The sequence below is a fragment of the Gopherus evgoodei genome, chromosome 5 (assembly GCF_007399415.2).
Source record: "Gopherus evgoodei ecotype Sinaloan lineage chromosome 5, rGopEvg1_v1.p, whole genome shotgun sequence".
In the NCBI taxonomy this organism is placed as follows: Eukaryota; Metazoa; Chordata; order Testudines; family Testudinidae; genus Gopherus; species Gopherus evgoodei.
The window spans coordinates 83123906-83135946 of NC_044326.1; the positions used below are offsets into that span (position 1 = coordinate 83123906).

General features: G+C 41.0%; 1 protein-coding gene across 1 annotated transcript; it reads right to left on the reverse strand.

Annotated features, from left to right (window-relative positions):
- Nucleotides 1-6775: 6775 nt before the first annotated feature.
- On the reverse strand, nt 6776-11761 carry LOC115652022. The gene is made up of 9 exons (XM_030563465.1): nt 11583-11761; nt 11304-11420; nt 11163-11210; nt 10637-10705; nt 10350-10415; nt 9000-9088; nt 8420-8528; nt 7304-7374; nt 6776-7093 (listed from the first exon to the last, which is right to left on the reverse strand). Exons 4-9 carry the CDS (start codon nt 10646-10648, stop codon nt 7021-7023), a joined length of 420 nt encoding a protein of 139 aa, XP_030419325.1. The 5' UTR covers nt 10649-10705; nt 11163-11210; nt 11304-11420; nt 11583-11761; the 3' UTR covers nt 6776-7020.
- Between the last annotated feature and the right edge of the window lie 280 nt (nt 11762-12041).

Below are 12041 nucleotides of genomic sequence, written 5' to 3' on the forward strand. Positions count from 1 at the left end.
CCTTAGAGACTAACAAATGTATTTGGGCATAAGCTTTCGTGTGCTAAAACCCACGTCATCGGATGCATGGAGTGGAAAACACAGTAAGAAGATACATATACACACAGTACATGAAAAGATGGGAGTTGCCTTACCAAGTTGTAACGAGAATTCAATTAAGGTGGGCTGTTGAATTGAATTGTCTCGTTAGAACTGACCCCCCCTACACTTGGTAAGGCAACTCCCATCTTTTCATGTACTGTGTAAATATATCTTCGCACTGTATTTTCCACTCCATGCATCTGATTACGTGGGTTTTACCTCATGAAAGCTTAAGCCCAAATACATTTGTTAGTCTCTAAGGTGCCACGAGTACTCCTCGTTGTTTTTGCTGATACATGGCTACCACTCTGATAGAAGTCATTAATGAATAGATGGGAGAACCCTTCATTTTTGAAAGATCTTCCTCAAATATACAATCCTTCCCTCACTAGGAAATCTCCTATTGCGAAAAAAAGATGTGTTAAAAAGGTTAAAAGACTATGGATATTCATCTTGATTTTGGACAATTGGAGGGCAGCATGGGGGGTGCTGGTATGTCAAATTTCACTCCGTAGGAAATTCTTTTGTCCTAAAAAATAAAGGTTTTGTAATTGAAATAGAAACAAACTATAGAAATGTCAATGTTACAGTATATTATTTTAATAAGGAACAGGGTTCCCCTAACTACATTACATGTCTTCAAAATTTAGATTGTAGAACACATAAATGCAACGTATATTAACAGAAGCTATTATGAGGCTAAAGAAGTTAGTGTATAAATGTAATCAATGAATTCACTTGGTTAACATTGAATAAGGTACCGTATTAAAAAAGAACAAAAATTGTTGCTTGCATTGTGCTAGCCCATTAATTATTTCTAAAAAGCTAGAAATCATGAAATTGAGATATGAATATGCCATGTTGTCAGATGTGTATTGTCAGATGCTACCGGTGTGGTGCTCTGCTCTGCTCTCTCCTTGTTGGTATCACTCGGCTGCGTGCGTGTGTTCCCTCTGTGTGCTGCCCCAGCTCTGCGCAGATAGCTGACACAGCAGACCCGAAGAGAACCCCCAATGACCACAGAGTTTAGTAAGGTACGAAGGCACGTCGGCCAGGTTTATTGCGATCTCGGACACAGTTGCAGTTCCCTGTAGGTTTCTTAGCCTAATACAGGGCATACTACGAGAAAGTGCCTCTTAGCAATGGACTCGTCTCAGTCAGTGGCGGGACTTTCCACTGCCCCCTCGGCCGGACAAAGACATCGCCCCAGGGATACATTTTTATACACAGGTACAAACAAGTTACACATAATTCCTGACGTATTGAGGTATAACCCCTCTACGCAGTAAGGTGCCGCTTCTCACCTTGTACATGTTGGTTCTATCAAAACAACTCTATCCATCATTTTACCCTTTTGCCCCTGTCATTGGGATGGGTCAGTCTGTTCCTTGTTATCTGTGTGGAATGTGCAAGTATGTGAATGTTCTGATCTCTAGTGTTTAGTACCTTTTAGGTACGTATCTTCTTGCATCAGCCCTTTCCTTGCCAGCTTCTGTGAGCAGGGCCTGCCTGTGGCTCACAGCTTCACTTTGCTTTATGTTAGCAAAGTCTTGGCCATTATTTTAGTTCAGGCCTCAGGCCTCATACTGGGCCTTTATCAGGGCCTTCACTTACTACATGCCAATTACTGAATTTCAATTTGGATAAAGATATGAACACAGGGTTTACTGAATTTGATACATATAAACACATGACTGGATTAAGATTCTATAAAAGTAATAGAGCTATCAAGTTAACATTAACTCTTATCTCTTCTAACTCACAAGTATTAGACAATCATCATATGATTATAATGGCAATCACAGGACACAAATCTTGTAAAAATTGAGTTCACAGCATCACACAGGAATCCAAACAACAATTTAACCAATATATTAGATAACCTGCAAAAACAATTAATCTGCATTAGATAATACTACCAAGTAATAAATCAAATTGCAGTTTTAAATCTGAACCTCAAATCAGCTATTTAGTTATTAAGCCTCTGATATGGGGTAGCAGCCAGATGATTATAAACTCTTTTCAGGTTACAATTTAGTTACAGTTTAGTTACGGTTACAGGGTTAAACAATGTACTCTCATTTAGTCCTCCAACTGGCCAGATTAACCATTATTTGTCGCTACACTAGGCATATGCACCCTGCTGGTTGCTACTCTCCAGTGCCAAGTCATCTATTTCCCTGCTACTGCTAGGCAGCGGCTGCTCCATTCACACTCCAGACAGCTTCCTTTCAAGTGAGCATTACAAACTCAACAACAGACCTCATTGTTGGAATTTCTATTTACACTGCTATTTTTTGTTACTGAGACCGTGAAAGGAAACAACAAAAGATGGAGAGTAAATGGACTGCTAACACGCTAGACTAGAAGTCATCAACCCACAGCTCTTTGAAGTTATCTGCATGTAAACATGGAAAATATACAGATATGTGAAATCACTGGGAACTGAACTAAGACCACCAAGTTGACATGTGTGTCTATACCACAAAAATCATCATCACAAGCGGCAATAACTGGCAACCTTGCCCTACGCTTACAAAGACTTGCAGTGTATTTATTTGTCCAATTCCTACTGATTCTAATGGGATTTGGATGGATAAATGCAGGGACTTGTGGGCAGTCTCGGCACAAAGGTGAAAAATTAAACAAACATTAAGATGGAATGTGATCCCGTAAGGCCAAAGGTAAAATACATTGGCAGGTCATTGTAAAGGAATCTCATACTATTGGCTGCTGTGTTGGACCTATTTCTTGGGTTGAAATTTACTTCTATGCAGAAGGTCAGTGCCAGACTTATGAACTCTACGGATACAAACCTCAATTCAGCAAAGCACTTAAGCATGCTTAATTTGAGCACAAGTTTAAATCCCACTGATTTCAATGGCATTCAAGCATGTGCTTGAGTGCTTTGTTGCATAGGACTGAAGTTAAGCACATATTTAAATATTTTACTGGACTGGGGCCTTAAATGGGATTTAGGTGGTTCATAGACCTTAACAGGGGTAAATTAGAGGACTTCAGCTTCCAGATTTTAGCTCAGACCCTTTCATGAGCGCTATACACTCAGTTTATTTTGTAAATTACTTGTATCTATTATTAACCTTTGACTCAAACATGCCATTCTAATGACAACCTATGGGTTTATTCACAGGAGTAAAATTACTCATGTGTAAGTCTGAGCAGGAGTGAGGCCATATATACTGAAGTGATAAGCGGTATCTAAAACTCTAAGCTAAACAGAGATATATACAGCTCAGTCCCCCTCTTACAAACTAATCTACTACTCTATACTGCAGTTCCAAAGGCACACACTCCTATCTTTGCTGTTACTCTTTCACTTGAACCCATATCCCCAATGGTACTGCACCTTTCTTCTCCTTTCCCAGCCTCCCTGCTGTGTTCCTCCTTTGGCTCTCATTCCACCCAATTCCCACATCACCAGGCTCCCACAACCTCTTATTCTAATGACCACTTCCCATGAGTTACTGCTCCACATTTCAGCCCATCCCCTGCTCCATCTATCCTATCTTCTTCACTCCATCCATAGTTGATATGGGGCATTCTCAGATTCTCATCATCTCCTACTTGTATGCAGCATTTTTACAAACTTTTGGTCTTATTCAAAATGGCTCCCCATCTCCCAATACCTTCCACAGGGTAAAGCTGAATTGCCTCAGATCAAACAGACACTAGTTCCCTAAGGCCTTGCTGGTGGAAGAAAAAAGTTTCCCGTAAAAAAAGATGCCTATTTCTCATCATTTTCAGAGGGACATAAGCCACGGGGCTGCATCAGCTATGGCATGGTACAAAAACAGAGCAAAAAGATAATCCCTGCCCAAGTTAAATTAGTTATTTGTCAAGTGCTTTGAGATCCTTGGACAAGAATATGTGCAGATTATTACTGAACATATTTATTACTGTACCAGATGGGATGTCAATTCAGCTATTCAGCTTGTTGCCCAGTCTGCACCCCTGTCATTTCCTCCCCCCCCCCATTCGTTTAAGAAGAGATAGAAGAGGAAATGGTTAGGACAAAATATAGTTTTTTGCTTTGTACATTTCTACTTTATTTAGTGGTAAATCCTGCAGTTCCCCTGTCTGATATGGGACATTGTGTTGAATGGCCAGTGTGATATTTGTACTGGAGACGTACATCCAGTGGTCAACAAAAGTATATCAGTACTTTAAAAAAAAAAAAAAGTTATCAGTACTACTGAAGTAACTGCAAACTGACTGGGGACACGGCAAAGCACTATGTAACTGGAAAGCTTGTCTTTCTCACCAACAGAAGTTGGTCTAATAAAACAAATAAATAAAGCAAGAAGCAAAAACATCAGCCACATTCTCTCTCATTCAGAACACTAAGTTACTGAAAAAATCCTCCACTCCAAGTATTATGCACATGTTCATGAAGAATCAAAAGCTAACAGTAGCAAACACCAACACAAGTTTGTTTTAAAATACAGTGTGTTTGTCTCTTGTATAACTATTTTGCTACCCTAAAAACAACCACAACAAACAAACACACAGACAAACAAACTGGGGGTGATGGGGAGATAACCTTCTCTAATGGGTGATTTTTCAGTTTAAGCATATAGTTGCACCCACAAATGTTACAGCACATACCTGTTTGTATGCACTAAACTGGCCTTCCCATGCCAAAGACGACATCATGAAAGGGCCTTTACCCAATTGTGCATATGAGACTGCACTGCAGCACACGCCATCAGTTACCCGGCTTGTGCGTGCAGGTTGCGCTGCCAGGTTATCTGTTACCCGACTGCACACGATGGGGCCCTCTCCTGTCCCCGCAAACAGAGGCGATCAAGGCCAAATTTAGGCCCTGATTCAAGCTCAGAGGGGGCTTGACCAAGGGAGGCGTCAGGCCTTGCATCCAGTTCTGAAAACAGGCCCCCCCGACGCGACTGCCACTTTCCGTGAGTCAGCCTTGCCCTCGCACAGCTGCAGGCCCCCTCTCCCGATGCCACCGGGCTCCTAGTCAGCGCTGCCTGGCACCCAGCCCCCTGCCTGGCACCCAGCCCGCCCCGCCGCGGGGATGCTGCCGCCGGGAGCCGCTGCTCAGGGGCAGCCGCGGCTCCACACTAGAGCGCGGGGGGATCGGGGCCATTGGCTTGGCCGCGGCGCGGTTCCGGGGGCTCCAGGCCCGGTGTAACATCAGTTTGAGCAACCCTCCCGTTTTGCAACTAGCTTCAGTTTCTGCCACATAAGAAAACCATCTGTGCTCCTGCTCAGGAATTGCTGCCGCCTGGTCCATGAGGTTGCAAATCGGGAGGGATGGATTTGGTTGTCGAAAACACTCATGATTTGCTTCCTCCACTGGTCCATGAGGTTGCAAATCGGGAGGGATGAAGTTCTGGAACAGCCTTCCGAGGGAAGTAGTGGGGGCAAAAGACTTTCCTGGCTTTAAGACAAAGCTTGATAAGTATATGGAGGGGATGTTATGATAGGATCGTTAATTTGGGCAATTGATCTTGGATTACCGTCTGGTCAATGGTCTGCGGGGAGATGTTGGATGGAATGGGAACTGAGTTACTGCAGAGAATCCCTTCTTGGGTGCTGGCTGGTGACTCTTGCCCACATGCTCAGGGTTTAGCTGATCGCCATATTTGGGGTCGGGAAGGAATTTTCCTCCAGGGCGGATTGGCAGGGGCCCTGGAGGTTTTTCGCCTTCCCCTGCAGCGTGGGGCACGGGTCGCTTGCTGGTGGTTTCTCTGCAGCTTGAGGTCTTCAAACCAATTTTGAGGATTTCAATAACTCGGTCCTGGGATAGGGGTTGTTATAAAATTGGATGGGTGGGGTTCTGTGGCCTGCCTTGTGCAGGAGGTCAGACTAGATGATCAGATTGGTCCCTTCTGACCTATGAGTCTATGAGTCTATGAGTTTGTGGTCGAAAACACTCAGGATCTGCTTCCTCCACTGGTCCATGGGGTTGCAAATTGGGAGGGATGGATTTTGTGGTCGAAAACACTCAGGATCTGCTTCTTCCTAGCTAATGGGCCAAATTGACCTATGGGATGACCGAGGCACGGTCTTTCGCTTTTTTGTGTGTGAATACGTGTAAAGGGAAGTAAGGTTTGGGGGTACAGGGCACACCCCTGACCCCAAGGTGATAACCAGAGTGGCCCCTTTCATTGTTTCCACTGGCTTCCTCCTTGCTTAGTTCCAATGACATGGCTGCCTATGCACCTGCCACTGGTCCGGGGATGGTTGCAAATCAGGAGGGATGGAGTTTGTGGTCAAAAACACTCAGGATCTGCTTCCTCCTGTCTAATGTGCTAAATTGACCTATTGGGTGATCGAGGCACGCTCTTTCGCTTTTTTGTGTGTGAATACGTGTAAAGGGAAGTAAGTTTTGGGGGTACAGGGCACACCCCTGACCCCAAGGTGATAACCAGAGTGGCACCTTTCTTTTTTTCCACTGGCTTCCTCATGGTTTAGTTCCAATGACATGGCTGCCTATGCACCTGTCACTGGTCCGGGGATGGTTGCAAATCGGGAGGGATGGAGTTTGTGGTCGAAAACACTCAGGATCTGCTTCCTCCTGGCTAATGGGCCAAATTGACCTATTGGGTGATCGAGGCACGCTCTTTCGCTTTCTTGTGTATGAATACATGAAAAGGGAGGTTAGGTTTCGGGTATGGAGCACTCCTATGATGACACCACTTTCATTTTTTAAAATTACTTTTAAAATTTTATAGTTTGCATTATATATATGGACAGAAATACAGAGAATAATTTATTTAACATCAAGAACATTTATTATAATCTGATGTTTACATAGAAATATATTTCTTTGGGTTGCATTATGTTTTGAACAAGAGGCAGTTAAACAATGGGTTTTCTTTATTGCCTTTTTTCGTTTTGTTAATGAAGTGAACTATGCACATGTCTTGCAGTTGTACTCTTTCTTCTCATATGTCAGGTTTTCTTGATTGATTCCTTCTGTAATGCATGGTATGTGTGCCCACCTCTTGCAAGAATCACACTGGACCTTTGATAAGTAAGAATTAAGAAATTAAATCACATAAGTTATGTTATACATACTTTGCATTGACTCATCCTATTCCTTCCACATGTGAACATTACCTAATATATAACTATCGGCATGAAGAAAATGTTTAATCTTGTGGAATTTTTACAAGGATCATGATCCCTACGCAGTTTATGGCATATATTTCTCATGTAATTCTATGTTTCTTACCATCGTGCAATCCTCACTTTATTTTCCACAGTCGATAAGGTTGCAGTATATGCAGTAGTCCTCCACGCTTTCTTAAAAATAAATATAGCATTACGAAATGATGAATATGTTACGACCAACACTGAAAATGCTAATCTTGATGTATTAATTGTCAATATTGTAATCCAGTCAATGGCTTGAACACACATATCTTTTCCTTTTTTTGGAATATTTTTTTCCAATTTTAACTTTACTGCACCTGTATCTAAAAATTCAAGTTTCATTTAACTGGTCGATCAATAGTAATCATTCACCCCATTCAAATTTTTGTGTACTTAAAGATATTATTGATTCATAGTCACCATTTCAGAACCAAACCTGTGAGATATCCCACTTTAGGGTTATTAAGATAACTGTCTGTTATGTGACAAAATTCCACTCTTCATGTTATCCTCACATGTGCCTAATGAGTCCACAATACATGGTAGAAAGTAATTACCTGACTGCTTCATTAGAAGAATTGCTATATGTCTTCTAAACGCAGTATTAGCCTTCTGTGTTGTTTCCACCGTACTGATGTCTTTGTGCTGCAAATATGTTTCTGCAAACTAACAACACTGATATTTAGAATAAACCTCATACTTACCATAGGTGAAAGTGGGCTGGTCCAGTGTACCGGTAAGAATTGGCCACTGGTTCCAGACCATACATGGCTGACGTTACACTTCCGATGTGGCAGTGCTTTATGATTTAACAGCACTGCTCCCTTTATCCCCTCCCCCCCCCCCCCCGCATCTGCTGCCCTGCCATACGGTCTGGCAATGCTGTTAAATGCTCCTGGCAGGGCTGCCTACTGTGGAGGACCAAAAGGGGCTCTGGGTTACAGTGATTTACAAGGGTCTGGTGCTCCTGGCCACTGCAACAGCAGCTGTCAGGAAGGGCTGGATGGTAGAATCTGGTCCCCCAGCACCGCACCTGCCACTGGAGAATCCATCCCTTCTTGTGGTCACAAGCCCACTCCCATCCACCTTGGATAGGACACCAGTGCAGTGCCCACTGGTAATCTCTGGCATTTACTTTCAACATGGATAATTAAACATACATAACCAATGATAATGCCAATTTGGTATTCAATACCTTTAAGATGAGTGGTCCACAGTTGTGGCCATCACTTTGTCTGGGATGCTGCACAATTTTACTGTTCCAATCAGATGAGGATTTACTAGTTAATCGTTTGATGAAGTTTCTGAAATTGTTAGAGAGTACATTAGCAGAATGCATAAATGAGCTTTGCTTTCCTTTTTTTCCCACTCTGGTTTCTGGACATAGATAAAAATCCATTCTCTCGCTTTTTACTTAGTCATTGAAATGACTTATTGCTCACATATAGACACACTTGTTTTCATATTATTGTCTCACACTTACACAGTGTGTCACCTGAGTTGCTGTGCCCCATGTTGATAATAACACATTCTCAATCATGCAACATGCTACTGTTTCGTGTGTGTCCACATTCTGTGAAGTCGGTCCCCAGAGTCACATCACACAAGTTCTCCCAAAGTCCATTATTAAGCACATTCAGTACAAGTACATGCTGTTTCAATGTTCATTTGTAGCTAATAGGAAGACATTATTCCCATTATTGTAACATTCCCTTTAAAAAAATTTCAATGGAACAGTTAGTGTCCACTGTGAAAGTAAGTATCTAATAAATCACCTCCAATTCCTCAGGCATGTTCTTTCATATCTGATCTCATCACACAAGGGGTCAATTATTAACAATTCCTTTTTTTTCATCAAGGCTATCTGTAATTTTAAATATATTCATGAAATGTATTAGTAATGTGATTATTTCAAAAAATTTATACTAATTTATCAACAATCAGTATGCAATTAACATATTATTGTTTGTAATGTAACAGTAACACACAACATATAAGCATATTGTGAAATCAATCAACTGTTTGCAGAATGTATTCTTCCATGTTACATGAACAATGTAAATTGACAGTGTCATAAACAGATAGCTAAGGGTTAATGTCTCTTTCACCTGAAGCACCTGACCAGAGGACCAATCAGAAAACCAGATTTTTTCAACTCTGGGTGGAGGGAAGTTTGTGTCTGAGTCTTTGTTTTCTGTCTGCCTGCTTTCTCTGAGCTTTGGAGAAGTAGTTTCTGTTTTCTAATCTTCTGTTTCTAAGTGTATGGACAAAGAGATCAGTTAGTAAGTTATATGGTTTCTTTTCTTTGGTATTTGCATAAATATAAGTGCTGGAGTGCTTTGATTTGTATTATTTTTTAATAAGGCTGTTTATTCAATATTCTTTTAAGCAATCGACCCTGTATTTTGTGACCTTAATACAGAGAGACCATTTGTATGTATTTCTTCTTTCTTTTTATATAAAGCTTTCTTTTTGAGACCTGTTGGAGTTTTCTTTTCTGGGAAATTTCAGGGAAATTGAGTCTGTATTCACCAGGGAATTGGTGGGAGGAAGAAATCAGGGGGAAATCTGTGTGTGTTGGATTTGCTAGCCTGATTTTGCATTCCCTCTGGGTGAAGAGGAAAGTGCTTTTGTTTCCAGGACTGGAAACGGAGAGGGGGAGTCACTCTGTTTGGATTCACAGAGCTTGTGTCTGTGTATCTCTCCAGGAGCACCTGGAGGGGGGAAGGGAAAAAGGATTATTTCCCTTTGTTGTGAGACTCAAGGGATTTGGGTCTTGGGGTCCCCAGGGAAGGTTTTTCAGGGGGACCAGAGTGCCCCAAAACACTCTAATTTTTTGGGTGGTGGCAGCAAGTACCAGGTCCAAGCTGGTAACTAAGCTTGGAGGTTTTCATGCTAACCCCCATATTTTGGACGCTAAGGTCCAAATCTGGGACTAAGGTTATGACAGACAGTATCAATTTATTTTTAACAATCACATTCCACTTTCCTTAGCATGCACTGAACTCCCAGAAAACCCGCAGCACGGGAAATTATATCACCACTACCATAGTTGTGTTACAAATCTCTTATTTATTGCCACATTTATTGCCCATAATCCAGAAGCACAATACAAAACATCTTACCGCAAGAACCCAATGACCTGGTGTGTGGTAAGGAAGCAGTAATATATCATTTTGAAGTAATTCACTCTGTTTTTATTTAAAAGAAATTAGAAATGTAATTATAGTTTCCAGTGAGGCAAACCATGAGATATACATTATACTGTATTTCCCAAATTCATTACATGTATTACTATTAGACTATTCCCCCACATCAAACATATCATTGTATTTGCTGTCACACTGTGTTTAACTCAGTGACTGAAATTGTTCTTTTTTCATTTTATGTATGAAAGTGTGTTAATATTTACCTTCACTTTCATTTGCGTAGCTCTGCCTGAGAGAATGGCAGTGGAAATTACTGATGAGATGGCTTGTACCTGTTGACAGTCAACAAAGCTATTACTGCATTAATAATTGTGGCACGTCAAGAACATAATGAATTTAATATAGACAGACATGAAACCGATCCTTAGTGTTACAAACAGATACGTATATGTAAGAGAGTCCTATAAAAACAAAATGATTTGTAATCAATGTGCTCTGTCTTACTTCCTTTAAAAAGTGACTAAGCTGTTCGTATACTTGTGTTCAATTAATGGACCCACTGAACTGTACAGCAGAACTAATGTGGCCCTCTATTGTATGTCCGATATGCACCTCCAAATACATTTTAGTAAATGTTTGGCAGCAGTATATACACAGAAATGTTGAAATTTCAGGTGTCTGTTGATATTTCAAGGGCATTTGGACTTAAATATGTTGTGCCGCATATTCCCGTGATTGTTTACTTAGTGCATCAGTGTATTGTGTCATGTATCACAGTAACTAGCCTACCTTTCCATCTGCTTTCTCAACTACACAGCTCAAAAATGCATCAATAACCTACAACACATGATGGAAGAAAAGCACAATTACGACGGTATTTGAGTAATCAATCACATCAACAAATACATGTTTACTGGTACTTAAATGTACCTCATCACTTATCCAGCTTCTTGATTTCAGGCAATAAAATGAAGAGCCATACAATTTTATGTTTCTCACTTTTGGCCTCCAGTCTCTCTGTGTGTTTGCTGGTCATTAACAATTTTACTAGGAAAAAAATATTAACACGTATTACATGCATGGTAATACAGTTTCCTTTTTCTCTGCTTTAATACTGTCAATGCCGCCACTTTGTACATGAAAACCTTTAATATAGTTCAAGTTATAAAGTATGTTAATGTGTTTAAGAAAGGTGCAGTATCCAATTACCTTTCAGAAGCCATTGCTTGTCTTCCACTTCCTCTGTAAGCATGTCATCAAAACTGTCATCAGCATCACTTGTATCATTGTTTGACACATCTTGCCCTATATATTCCTCTTTTTCTATTGCTGTGACCTCTATGTTTTCCACTTTGCTGTCATGAGATACAGTGCCATCCACTTCTCTAGTCTCTTCCGTGGGTGTTTCTGGTTCAGTGTCACCAACTCCAATTTCAGTTCCAGTTTTTCCCTCTGATGTGCTTTCAGCAGCTAATGTTGTTGGCTCTTTTACTGGTTTTAAGTGTGCAATACTGTACATGCTTCCTAACTGTTTCCTTGAGATGGTTTGTAATTTCACTCTCTTACCTTCAACACTCATAATTTTGTATGGTCCCCGATATTTAGATTCCAATACTCCTCCTTTTCTTGTTCTCTGTCTAGCATTCAGTAACAGAACAGAGTCCCCAA

What these genes read in the sequence shown, in the direction of transcription:
- LOC115652022 (XM_030563465.1), bottom strand. An exon ending in CAGGTCATTGGGTTCTTGCG is followed by an intron (nt 9,089 to 10,349) that starts GTAAGATGTTTT and finishes TTAAAATTACAG; the next exon opens with ATAGCCTTGATGAAAAAAAA. An exon ending in ACATGCCTGAGGAATTGGAG is followed by an intron (nt 8,529 to 8,999) that starts GTGATTTATTAG and finishes TAACAATTTCAG; the next exon opens with AAACTTCATCAAACGATTAA.